The following is a 13,688-nucleotide window of genomic DNA, read 5'->3' as shown; positions in this document are numbered from 1 at the left end:
CACACAACAAACGTGATTTGGTCGTTATCCTACTAATATTGTATAAATGCGAAAATTTGTGAGAATGTATGGATATTTGTTACTCTTTCACGCAAATACTTCTGAACCGATTAAGATGAAATTTGGTATATAGGTAGCTGAAGACCCAGAAAAACACAGGCTACTTTTTATCTCGGATTTCCAGAGGGATCGGGGTTTACACGGGTTTCCACGCGGACGAAGTCCCGGGCGGCCTCTAGTTATATATAAAATTAAATAATGATACGGAACTCTCGTGGGCGAGTGCAAACTGCGCTTGATCAGCTTTTCCCACATTTATTTTATCCTGTTTTTGTAAATTCGATAATAAAATCGGTGAATGACGCATAATAAGCATAATAATACGCCCTAACTACAAATAATATCAATAAAATAACTGATTGGGTTAGTTTCAGCCAGTGAGTGGTCGAAAACTGTTGGTTTCTGAACTCGCCAATATTTACCAGATTCCTGTGCATTTGCGTACTTTATCTGTAAGTTGTGTTTTCTATTAGTTTTACACAATTTAAAGTTGTTTTTTTCTAAGTGTTGTATGTTTTTTTTATTTAATTATTTCAATGTTACTATCAATATTAAAAAGCCGGGTCAGTTAGGTTTTTTATATTGTTTGAAAACTTTTCCTTGGCCTACCTTTCTTTTTTTATAAACAATAGTTAAACGATCTATAAGCAACATAAACAATAAAAAATCTTCGCGACTCTACTAAAACCTCATAATTTTGTTTATTTTGCAGATCAAAGATGTGTTACTCACCGAGAATTTCAATTTTGATAACAGCTTACTTCCATTTGGTAAGGAACATTTTTTTTGACCATAGATGTTATTTAGTTTACCCGACATATGGACACAGTAACATGGCAAGCCGAATACGATTACCACGCAGAGGTTTTAAGTTCGAATCCTGGGTCGGCCTAAACAGTATTTTCTGAGTTTCTGTTAAGAATTTTTGAGAAATTACCCGCAGTTAGGATGTTGAGGTCTATACTTTCGAGCCTTGGAAAGCCCATAAAGCCTGGGTTATAAGAATAAAGGCATAGAGAGTTTACCTGTGTATTGCACTTGGACAATATAAACAGTTTTACACGGTTGCCTGGTTTCCAAGAAACTGGTAGCCGAATATCGGCGATCAATATAAATAATAAATATTTAATCATTTTTTTTTGGAGGGTCTCCTCTCAAACGAGGGATGGGTTAGGTTTGTTTTGGCCTTGAATCCACCACGCTGGCTGCGAGTTGGAGACTTTACACGCCCTCAATAAATGTGTAAAACAAATAGGCATGCAAGGTTTCCTCACGATGTTTTCCTTCACCGTTGGAACAAGTGATAAATTTATTGTAGATAGTGATGATTATATTTCACTTTAAAATATTAGGTCGGGGAAAAAGTCTTTTCACATAATAGTATGTATGAACTTGTAATAAAATCTCTTTGGCTTCAAGAATCACAAATGAGTACACGGTTCATTAGGTTTCTTTCAGTGAGCTCGTGAGGTACCCAAATATCGAGCTTTTTTGTGTAGAGAAGATTTTATTACAAGTTCATACATACTATAATGCGAAAAGGTTTTTCCCCGACCTAATAAATTAACTTGTTGCAGGCCGTAAGTTGTGTCTACGTTCTAACGTCCGTGATGTTTTGGGCTGTAAAAATTGTTGCTATTGCAGCATTGTTTAATGAAAAATATACACAAACGCGGCTGTCGACGATAATTGCGGATTTTATCTTGAAATATCTGAAAGAGGAAGCGATTTTCAATAGTATGGATTCCTTTTATTCGTATCTTCCAATCATGAACCTATTCTTCGCCATCGTTTTAGTTCGTGGAGCACACAAGGTATGATAAATTAAGATTTCTTTTATCTATTTGTATATATAGTATAAATTTAGTTTATTAGTGCTATCTTCTTATCGTATGGTTAGTAGTCCTCCTAGTGTCAAAGTTGCTCAAGTCGCCCAAAGGCATTTGAAATGGCTTAACGATTGTTATCTTAATTGACAACAACCGGGACCGACATTTTACATGCCCTCCGAAGCACGGAGACGCCCAGCTCAAATACCACTATGCGGTCACCCATCTATGAAAAGACCGCGCCAAGGTTAGCTTAACCCACAGATTGTTTACCGACCGGTGAGCGCAACTGGCTTTTGGCGTCTCTATTAGTGCTATATTTTATTATTCACCTGTGAAAGTAGCCGTAATTATTGACATAAGTATATAAATATAAATATTATTGGACAATTCATACAAGTTCATTTGATTCCAAACTAAGCAGAGCTTGTAGTATGATAACTAAATAACCGATAAACATACTTAATATACTCCTAAATACATACTTATATAGATACATTAACAATCAGGCTAAAACCAAATACTAATCATCACACAAAGAATTTTGTCCCGGGTGGGATTGGCACCCGCCACACGCGGCGCTACGGTTATAGCGGCGAGCTGACCACATTAACCACTGCGCCAAGCGTGCAGTCAACATAGGTATATAATATTACTAGCTGACCAGGCAAAAGTTGTTTTGCCATATAAATCTTCAAAAAGATATTGTCACTTAGGGGTTTGATTCTCAGACCTACTCAATATGCTCACAAAATTTCATAAGAATCGGTCAAGTTGTTTCGGAGGAGTACGCTAACTAACATTGTGACATGGAAATTTGATATATAAAATAAGCATTTTTTTATTTCAGGAGAATCGCGGATGTTTCAGCGCTTTCATCATATTTACCGCAATTTTTATGTTGCTTCATGTTTTAATGTTTAGTACGACACTAGTTTATGCCGTCATGCTTCGTAAAATCGCCCATGAGAGCCAACCTCTGTATATATTGCTGGGGGTTTGCCTGCCTAAAATCGGTATGTACTACTCATAATTGTTTATTTAGCTCTTCCGTATTTAGATACATCTTTTTTTTTTCTTAAGTCAACTCCCGCACTAAGAATTGCTCTTGTGTCGCGGGGACTTTTACAAACATACAAACAACGGACACAAAGTACAACCAGACCGAAACAATCATTTGTGCATCGCACTAATAAGTATTCCGTGTGTGGGAATCGAACCCACGCCCTCCCGACGCAGTGGTAACGGCGTGGCAACCTAAAGACCTCGAGACCTAACAATTTTCGTAGTTACATATACCTTTTGTTTTTCCTGGAAAATTTCCCGTTTAAGGGGAAAAGTGTAAATTGTGGAAAAAAACCACAATCATGAAACCGAATATGCTTATCAAACTAAAATTCAGGAAAGATTTATGTTTTTAATAAAATAATTTTTACCCATTTTTGTTTGCGAGCGCCTCTTTCCCAGCAGTGGGAAAGAGGCGCTCGCCAATTGCGGGTTAGGGACTTTGCATACTTTCAAGAACTGCTTAATACTCTCAGACATGCAAGGTTACGTCACAATGTTTTCTTTCACTGTTAGAACAAGTGATAATTACTTCTAATACACAAATAACTCCGAAAAGACATTGGAATGTTGCTTCGAGTATAAACCCTCGACCGCGTGGGACGCGCAACTTATACCAATTGCAGACATTTGGTAATAAAAAAAGTTAAACCATTTTGGTTATCGATGCTTATGTTTTTATTTTTTTTGCATTTGATTTCAGTGTTGGACATTATTAATATAACTGCAGCCGGTGCTTACAAGATGCAAATGCGTGAAAACAAGGAATATCACAAGGCATAAAATTAATCAACGTAAGAAAGGCTAATCATATTTTTTTTTACTTTAATTACTATTATTTCGAGGAGCTTGTGGCTTAGTTTACAACAGCTGCACGGATCGATCTCTGAGGTTAAGCTACGCTTGCCGAGGTTGTTCCGTGGATGGGTGACCATCTTATACATATCGAGTTCCTCCGTGTTTCGGAAGGCACGTTAAATTGTGGGTCCCGGCTGTCATTTTCGAAGATCTTTGACAGTCGTTAACAGTAGTCAGAAGCTTGAAAGTCTGACAACCAGTCTTACCGAAGGGTATCGTGTTAATACCCAAGTAACTGGGTTGTGGAGGTCAGATAGGCAGTCGCTCCATGTAAGACACTGGTATCCAGCTGCATCCGGTGAGACTGGAAGCCAACTCCAACATAGTTTGGAACAAAGGCTAAGCGAATATAATTACTATTATTTCAAAATTAAAATTACCAAACAATGTTTCGAGTTATTTACTAAACTTATAATTCTTTATGAATAAATGCTTGTATAACTCTTTTGTTTTATTTTTAAGGTTTCTTAATGGCTGTCTAAGTTGTCCGGCCATGGGATGAAAAACCTTATTGCGGCCTCTCATCACCCCTATTATAGACTCTTTGTTAAATTATATAATATATGTAAATCACAATATCACGCCTGTTAAAAAGTGAGTGAAATACATCCAAGTTCACCAAACCACCAAACTCTGAGTTTAGTTTGCCTGACCCAGAAACCGAACTCCTGATAGCCAGTCAATTAACCTAGTATAAATGGGTATTTAGATGGTTAGCCCGCAAGTACAGCCTTTGTAAAATAATAAGTCGGAAGGTCGTGGGTTCGATTCCCACCCGGAACAATTATTTGTGCGATCGACAAATAGCTGTTTCGGGTCTGGTTGTACTTTGTGTCCATTGTTTGTATGTTGTAAAAGCCCCCGCGGCACAAGAGGAATTCTTAGTGTGGGGGTTGTCCAATGAAGCAAAAAAATGTGATGATATTTATTGACATGTACCTAAGAACTATCAAGTGCACGTGAACTCGTACAGGTAAATACTACCTATCTACTTAGTAATTATTTTATATTACCCGTTCAGGAATTGCTCGCTAAAGGTTCCCGTTCCTCTTACGCTGAATAGAGCGCACGCGTCGGTCATCGTTGGTTGCGTAATTTATTAGTAGACATAGCTGCCCTGTACGTCAGCGTTGCTGTGTAGTGTCCCTCAGGAAAACCTACTTATAGTAAGATGTGAAAGTTTGATAGAATGACAAACATAACGTTTGTTACTCTTTCACTAAAAAACTACTGATCGGATTTTAATAAAATTTAATAATTATATAGTTTAGAACCTAGATTCACACATAGGATACTTTTTTTTATCGAAAATCTTTTTAAACAGATGAAGTCGCGAGCGAAAGCTAGTAGTGTAGACGTCAACGTTGGACGCAAAGAAAGCCTTAATAATAGAAATATTGCAAGTATTTGCCAAACGTTACACAACATATTATAGGTACTTACCGAATTCAAATTTTGTGTACTGTTTCTAAAGTTTATCTTATGTAAACTGAAGGTAAAATAATGTAATATGTATAGGAAATCCAAGGAAAACCCTTGAATCATTAACCAACGCACGTCAATCATTGTTGGAAGAGGAAAAAGTATACACTGGTATGCTATTTCCTCTTTTGATGTTGACAACAGTACCTAGTACATTAAATACTATTAATTCGCATTTTTTTTAAATAAAGGATACGCATTGGTCTTTTAAAATATCATGTTAAAACCGATTTCCAGTTATCGAGTATCGAAACTTTAACATACATAATAATATCACGCCTTTTCCCTTACTGGTTGACAGAGACTGAAGAACGCCACATAGTTAGTACCTTACAAATTTCCCTTACCTCATTCAAAAAGTTTTCACAAACTTTGACGTACAAAATCTAATATTATTAAGCAAAGGGCCTTAAAAGATTCAAGGTTACGATACCTTATTCCTATCTCCATTTGTTAGTATATAAGTAAATCAACTATGTAAACAAGCCTTGTTTTAAAATGTACACAAAATTACATTAAATCTTATATTTTCCGACAAAATGCAAAAACAAGTAGCTAAATTAACAAATTATGAATGAGGTAAGACAATGACCCAATTCATTCAATATTCTATTAATATTTAGTTCATTAGACGTTGAACGTAAACTACAAGAATAAAGTAAAACAAGCGATTAGTCACCAGGAAAACAAAGTCTCAAATCCCAGTACTCATTGAGCCGTTGGTACAATTACACATACATTATTATACTTACAAAATGTCTGCCAGTGCAACCGTGATCGAACCACAGTTAAAGGAAGGAGTAATTGTGGCCTGGTTCGTCGGAATCGGCATCTCAGCAATATGTTTGATAACACAGCTAGTATCGTTCTACTTCCTACCAGAGATAAGAAAGATAGATCAGAAGATTCTAACGCAACTGTCTATAGCTAGGCTACTCAACACAATAATAGAGTACCTAAGCGCGGATGTGGAACATGTGAGCAACAAATCCTTGGTGAAGACGGTACTGATTGCTTTATATTCACAAACAGACATAGTGCTGATATGTTGGATGTTTGTCTACACAAAAAACATATATGACAAAGTTGTGCAAGTTTTCTTCGTTCAGGAGTGGTGTTTTCTCCGGCTTTCACTTATTATCTGGCTTGGAAGTCTTCCCATCGGAGTGTTGTGCCCTCTGTTCATCAATTTAGCAAGCTTCGAGAAATATCAGAAATTTTACAGTGTTATCAAGTTTGCTGTCCTGGCCATCAACATGCTTTTCTTCTGCAAGATCTTCTACGTCATCGCGAACAAGCACAGGACGGCGAACAGAAATTTCAAGCAGATCATCAAAAGTTGTGTCATCTCTTTCCTTCTTGTGTGTGTAACAAGCTTGCAAGTAGCGATGACCGATTTATTGTCGTTTTATACCAAGAATTCTTCGGTAGCGAGTTCCTTTTATGTGATTAATTCGTATCAAGTGTTGGCTATTAGTATAATATTTGCTATATTGTCTAAGAATTCTAATGGGACATGAGAAAGACAATCTGAGTCATGAAGACTGCTGAGCTATCTTTTAGAAAAATGTTGTCTGGAGAAATTAATTGATCTTTATAAAATCATGAAGCATGAAGAATATATTGAATAAATCAAAGGAAATATTGAATTATTAAATGATTATACCGTTACATATACGTTTGTACTTTTTATGGGTTTACCCATATGCTTTATTGTTATTGTGGTTTCCTTACTGTGCCTGTAAGTTTTACCCTATAAAAATGATATTATTGACAAATAAACGACTGCTGAAGTCTCTGATTAGTATTTCAAATTTAAAAGATCTGTCCAAATTTTCTTTGTGGATATTCTAAGTACGGTAGAATTTGGGATTCATTTGATTATAGGAATAAAATCTAAATCAAAATCATTTTTCAAGTAGGTCAAATGCTGACACTTTTGATAGTCGATGATACAGTAGAGTGAATTTACCGCCAGTACGGAAGGTAGGGACAATGAGAAGAGCTGGCAAGAAACTCAAAGAATAAGTAAATAGATCATCCGTTCCACTGAGAGTAAAACAATAGAGAGCGTACCTGTGTATTGTGCACACACTTGGACACTATAAACAAAGTCATGCACATATGGCAAGTTGCGATGAAACTGCCCGCCGTAGCCGGATATCGGCTAGGAGGTCATTTTTACTAAACCGCGGCTGTTTCAGCTGAACCACTGAATTAAATTAGATGTAATTAAATTTGGTTATGGTTAAAGCTACGAAATTAAACGTAAAGTACTTATTTTTTCTAACCACAATTCACAAGTGGGAAATTGAGTATTATAGTTATCTTCAATATTTTGATAATTTCCCTCCGTGGCCCATTTTTTTTTCATTTTGCTAATGGTGCCTGAAAGTAAACAAACACATAGTCACGACGTAAAACTGATTGCTATTATATTTTATGTAGGCGCAATAGACTAACCGGTTCAGTTTATTTATAGTAATATAATTACTGAGAACCGGCTACTGGATTATTTTCCAATGACGCACAGGTTTCATCAAGAATATTTTTTTTTCCTACTTAATAAGTAAGTACGCAAACCGAGTTAAAATAGTTATAAAAGAGTAATAATTTGTGTCAATTTTGAGCTTTTTACAGTGAGATTAGTTAATAAAGAGTCATTTTAGTATTTTAATTGACAAAAACATAAAAAAATGTACAAAAATATCTTATACTTTTCGTCAATAACATTGCGCCATAGGATTCCACATTGATATTGCACAATCAAATTATAAACTTAACTTTGTATAGAAACTGTTAAAAATATTGCACAACATAAAACGAAAATTATCAATAGTATTGCGTAATACACTATATTGTGCAATATCGCCAACGAGGGGCGGCCGTACCTGAATCTCTCTAAACGAAAACTTCTATATTTAGTTTAAAAAGGTTCAAGTAACATTATGTAAGAGGTTCATGTCAGTAATGCAACGGATGGGAGACGAGCTGCTTGCTTAATTCCGTCACTTGAAATAGTTGAAATCAATTCCAGACCTGCCGCATTCGAGTTTATGTCAGAACTTAAAATTAAGTTTAATTACAATATCATGTGTACGAGTGGTATAAGTTGGTATCTCCCATGCAATTAGTCGCAGGTTCGAACCCAAAGCAATATTTGATATATTGCTTTGGGTTCGAACCTGCGAGTTAAGTTTTCGAAGTTATATTGTATATTTGAAATAATTATCACTTGGGAAGGAAAACATCGTGATACAACCTTGCATGCCTGAGAGTTCTTTAGAAAAGATTTTAAAGGTATGCAAAGTCCCCAACCCGAAATGGAGGAGACCCTTACCAAGTAGTGGGACACCGATGGGTTATGTTTTTATTATGTTTTAAAACGTCAAAATAGTGCATGATCAGAGCTGATTTAAAATGAAAATAATCTGAACTAAGCAATATCATTCGTTTCAATACTAAAACAGGGATCAATTGTGCGTTGAAATTTAGGAATACGATTTGACATAAGCTCGCATCTGTGACGATTGGAATTCGAGTGCCAAGAGTAAGCCTGCGTCAGGGATGCACTGTTGCTATTGCAACTTACAATATATCTTCGCAAAACCCAGGTAAATTACCTGTAATCGCATGAGTCATCAAAGATTCACTACGAATTGCTCTTGTGTCGCGTATATTTTCACAAACATACAAACAACGGACACAAGGCACAACCACCGTGTGGGAATCAAACCCACGAGCCCCGACGCGATGGTAGCGGCGTGGTGACCTTAACCACTGCGCCATGGAGGCAGCCGACCAATTTTAAAGTACTTGGAATTAAAATAAATGCATTGAAAGTTACACTTTTCATGGATAACCCATCTTTTAGATAAGGTGGTAGCAAATGTTTAACAATGGTGACCGATGGTGAAACCGACCATTAGAATTGTAATAACAAGGTAAATCGTAAGTTTATTCACGCAAAAGCTGTATGAATGGCATGTTGTACGACAGGCCGTAGAAGTACGAACATCACAATAAATAAATATAGGGGTTTAACGCAATCGGACCTTAGTGTGCGGTTTGCCGTGAGACTGAAAGGACATATTATGACAACTTAGAATTATCCAACAAAATGTCGAACAATACAAACGAACAAGTTATTATTGAAGAGCCTTATGCCTTGGGAGCAGCGGAAAGATATGTGTGGATTACAGGACTGGCTTTCTCTGCAGCATGTCTAGTCATTCAAGCAATGCTCTTCATCTTCCTACATAAGACCAGAAAACTGGACCAGAAGATTCTCGCTCAGATGGCAGTGGCGAGATTCGTGAACACCCTCATTGAATTCTTGATGGGAAGCGTCCAGTTTACGGTGTACACGAGAGACTTCCTCTTCGCTCTGTACATCCAAACGGACGCTGTACTCATCTCCTGGATGTTCGTCTTCACCAAAAACCTGTTCGACAAAGTGGTCCAAGTGTTTGTGCTTCAAGAATACAATTTTGTTCTAATGTCTGTGCTTATTTGGGTCCTAACGATTCCATTAGGAGTGTTATGTCCAGTGTTTTTATCGCAGTGGTCCGGGGATTACTTCGACTATTTTTATAAAACTTATGCGTTTATTAAATTCTTTGTGCTTTTCGTGAATGTGTTGTTCTTTGGTCATATTTTTTATGTGATTGTAAGTAGGAATAAGAACGTGAGTAGGAATATCAGGGAGATTATTAAGACTGCGATTATTTCTTTTCTTTTGGTATGTATTACTAGTTTACAAGTATTGATGACTGATCTAACGTCATTCTTTACTGACAATACGGCTGTGACGAATTTCTTCTGTTTAGTGAATTCTTTCCAAGTGGTTGCAATCACTGCTATCTTTATTATCCTTGTTAAAAATGCAATGCAATAGACTTGTTTATGAAAAAGTTTAAGCTATAGTCCAAAAACTTAGTAGAGAGTATTTTATGCAAGGTTGGCCGAGGTTTATAAAATCCAGAATTTGGAATATCTTTGACCCACAAAATTATTCAGCTGTTGCCTATTTGGTACAGTTACTTTGTTAGAAATATTTTTAAGATATGCAATATTATTGATTACAATGCAGATGAATCATGCATGCCAAGGCCCTGTACTAAGTAAGACTATAAGTAAAGTGCAAATGTATGTATTAATATAAATCATTCCACCTGTAAAACGAATCGTAAAATAGAATAAGTGAAACCGGAGCTTAAAGTTGTATTATTGTACTTAAGTATATCAATGTTTATTTTTTACGGTAATTTTAGAGATATTTAAAATACAAGAATTATACCAAATATTATAATTAAGTAATATTTACTCACAAATACATTCTAGTTGTAAATGTTTAAGAAAATGATACTTTTTTAATTAAGAAAGTTTGATTTGAATCAGGGAGCTCATGGCTAAGTAACAGCCGCACGGTTCGATCTCCCAGGTTAAGCTAAGCTACGCCTGATGATCTGTCGATGGCTGACCATATTAAACATTCTGAGTTCCTCCATGTTTCGGAAGGCACGTTAAATTGTAGGTGCCGGTGCTGTTAATTTCAAAGATCTTTGACAGTCGTTACCAGTAGTCAGAAGCTTGAAAGTCTGACAACAAGTCTATCGTATCATAACCCAGGTAACCGGGTTGTGGAGGACCCTTAGGCAGTCGCTCCATGTAAAAGAACGGTATTCAGCTGTATCCGATGGGACTGGAAGCCGACTCCAACATAGTTTTAAGAAAGGCTCATGATGTTTGTACTAATTATTATTATTGATAAATTAGTCTTAAATTTTTTTGTATTAAGATATCATTTATGTTAAATAATTGAATATAAGACTGCATTATTTGTATTACAATAAATTATAATAAAACCTTAATAAATTTACTTACTCAAATATTACCACCTACTTTCCTCGTCCGTTTATGTAGTCCTAGTTATCAACATAAAAGCAAAAGTTTGTGTGTGGATTTTTGATAATCTTTTTCCTAAAACTACTGGATGGATTTTAGTAAAATTTGACACACAAATAGCTAGTTTACAATATGATCATTGAACTTTCCCCTCCTATTCAAACCCCATAGGGCATGTTTTTCCGAAAACAACGAAACATGTGTTTTAACGCAAAATCCCAGCCCCTCAGCCCCTCATACCTGAATATAGCAACAAGCCGTAGAAAAGTTCAGAACATCCTCGTGTATATCGTCACTTACCATCAGATGAGATGGAAGACAGATGTATTATTTATTTTTATTTAATGTTCATCTGTTTTATCTTGTTGCAATAGTACAAGCTTTGCTTATAATATTATGTGTACAAGTCGTAAGAGTTTAAAATCGTTACTTGCAACGCTTTTCTTGGTTTGAAATAAAATGATTTTGATTTTGTATCCAAGCAGGTTTAATTCCGAAAGCATTTTCTACCAATCTACCCTGGAGTCACGCAGAGATTGATTGAAAAACAAACTTATCTGGGTGAAAGACAAGATGATAGATTTACATTCAAGCAAAGAACAAATACTTAGGTCACTACTTATATTTTGAGCCTTGACGAATCTGATTGTTTTAGACCCCATTTTGCGTTTTCATCGTAAAGTTTGACCTTTTTGACTACTACATTCCTAAGAAAGTTTTGAAATCTGCGCTGAAAATATTTTCAATATCGTCGATCGAAAATTATAAGTTTGCGGGAAAATGGCATTAGGATGTTAACATTTTCGTGCAAATATTTTTTACGACTTTCGACGTGACTTATAGAAACAGTCGTGTCTATATCGACTTATTTAATATTTTGGTGATAAAGCCTGATCCTTAGAAAATTTAAAACGCCAATAAACAGAGTTCTATCATTATTATTCTTCCATCACCAATGAAATTCCTGAAGGTCGTCCAAGGTCACCAGTTGTCTCCGGAAAAAATGATGCTGTGCGAAAATTAATTATGCATTTTAGTTTCTTGATACAAGAAAAGAATGACACAATCCTAAACATTATTTCCACTCTTAGATTTAAAATATTAGGGAACAAAATTTCCGATTAGAAGATTTTTTCAAAATGAACCAATTTTTTTTTTACAACAGTTCGATAAGGTCCTCGCGCCGATTAGTGCAAACAAATATTTGAAAAGTCCATCGTTTGGCTTCAAAATACGTGTATCAAATTGTGATAAAACAGGGATCTAGGATATAATGCGCGTGAGCCCAAAAATAAACAGCAGTCGACTTTATGGAAGCTTTAAGATGAACCAAATCCAGAAAAAAATATTCGCGCTTGAAGCACTTCGGAACAAATAGTCCCTTGATTTTTTATAAAAACTGTGTTACGGTGAAAAGTGCCTTTAGAAAAATGCAGAATGGTTAATTCTTATTGATTTATAACCAAAAATTTACCTAAAGACTGGTTTAAAATATGGAAAAATCACAATATCCTACAGGTCGAGCTAAATAAAAAAAATGCTGGCCGTAACGCATCTCGCTTAACAACCGGCTGTTATGTGCACGAAAATAATCGAATAAATTAGTTTCTCGCCATACACTATAGTTTGACATCAAATGACTTTATTTAGTTCCAAAAAGTCAAAAATAAATAGCATTAACCTTGATTTTTCATCGGCACAAGGCACAGGTTATGCTTTTATACACCCTGTTTTTGAGGGGTCTTCGGGAAAGAAAAAAAAATATTAAAAAAACATTTCGATCAGATAAAAATCTATCTAGATCACGCATAAGAATACCCGAGAACACGATAAAGTAGTTTTCACTCACATATTTGCCGTTTTTCATAGTTAGGCTCAAAATATAAGTAGTGGCCTACGTATAAGTACTTTTTGGAACTAAACATGCTTTACACCATGAATTGTGTTAGAAATCATGTTTGTCTACTTTTAAAATGTTAAGCAGGAATACAGTAAAAAAAATATATAAAATAAAATGTTCATAAATAATTTATTGCAAGTTGCATTGTAAAGTAAATTGAGGGCATCATAGAATGCAGTATTTACCTGCAAGTGGTTTTTAATATACTAGTGATTTTCCTGCCACACTATAATCTGACTACTTAATAGAGAAACTTACTGTTGATAGTAAGTAGTAAATAAATAAATAAATTTAACCCATTACTGTCCAACTGTTGGGCAAGGGTCTCCTCCCGTAATGAGGAAGGGTGTAGGCCTCGAGTCCACCACGCTGGCCAAGTGCGGGTTGGGGACTTTGCATGCCCTCAATAAATGTATTGAGGATAACTCAATAAATAATGTAGTATTAAACAAATTTTAGGCATGCATGGTTTCCTCACGATGTTTTCCTTCACCGTTGGAGGATGTGATAATTATTTCTAATACACACATAACCCCAAAAATGATCTAGCGTTTTTTTTAATAGTACCGATTGCTTAAAATAATAAT

At 35.6% G+C, this 13,688-nt stretch overlaps 1 protein-coding gene and 1 long non-coding RNA gene across 2 annotated transcripts; both read left to right on the top strand.

Annotated features, from left to right (window-relative positions):
* The first annotated feature begins 444 nt into the window (after positions 1–444).
* Positions 445–1,707, top strand: LOC142977110 (uncharacterized). Its single transcript, XR_012959689.1, has 3 exons — positions 445–512; positions 773–830; positions 1,638–1,707. It is a non-coding gene; the product is annotated as an uncharacterized LOC142977110 (long non-coding RNA).
* A 39-nt stretch (positions 1,708–1,746) lies between these two features.
* LOC142977406 (uncharacterized) lies at positions 1,747–4,095 on the top strand. The gene is made up of 3 exons (XM_076121291.1): positions 1,747–1,874; positions 2,740–2,905; positions 3,658–4,095. The coding sequence occupies exons 1-3, from the start codon at positions 1,800–1,802 to the stop codon at positions 3,735–3,737; spliced, it is 321 nt and encodes a 106-aa protein (XP_075977406.1). The 5' UTR covers positions 1,747–1,799; the 3' UTR covers positions 3,738–4,095.
* The last annotated feature ends 9,593 nt before the right edge of the window (positions 4,096–13,688 follow it).

The sequence above is a fragment of the Anticarsia gemmatalis genome, chromosome 12 (genome assembly GCF_050436995.1).
Source record: "Anticarsia gemmatalis isolate Benzon Research Colony breed Stoneville strain chromosome 12, ilAntGemm2 primary, whole genome shotgun sequence".
NCBI classification, from domain to species: Eukaryota; Metazoa; Arthropoda; class Insecta; order Lepidoptera; family Erebidae; genus Anticarsia; species Anticarsia gemmatalis.
Note: the sequence above shows the minus strand (reverse complement) of the source record. Positions and strands in the feature narration are given on the sequence as shown.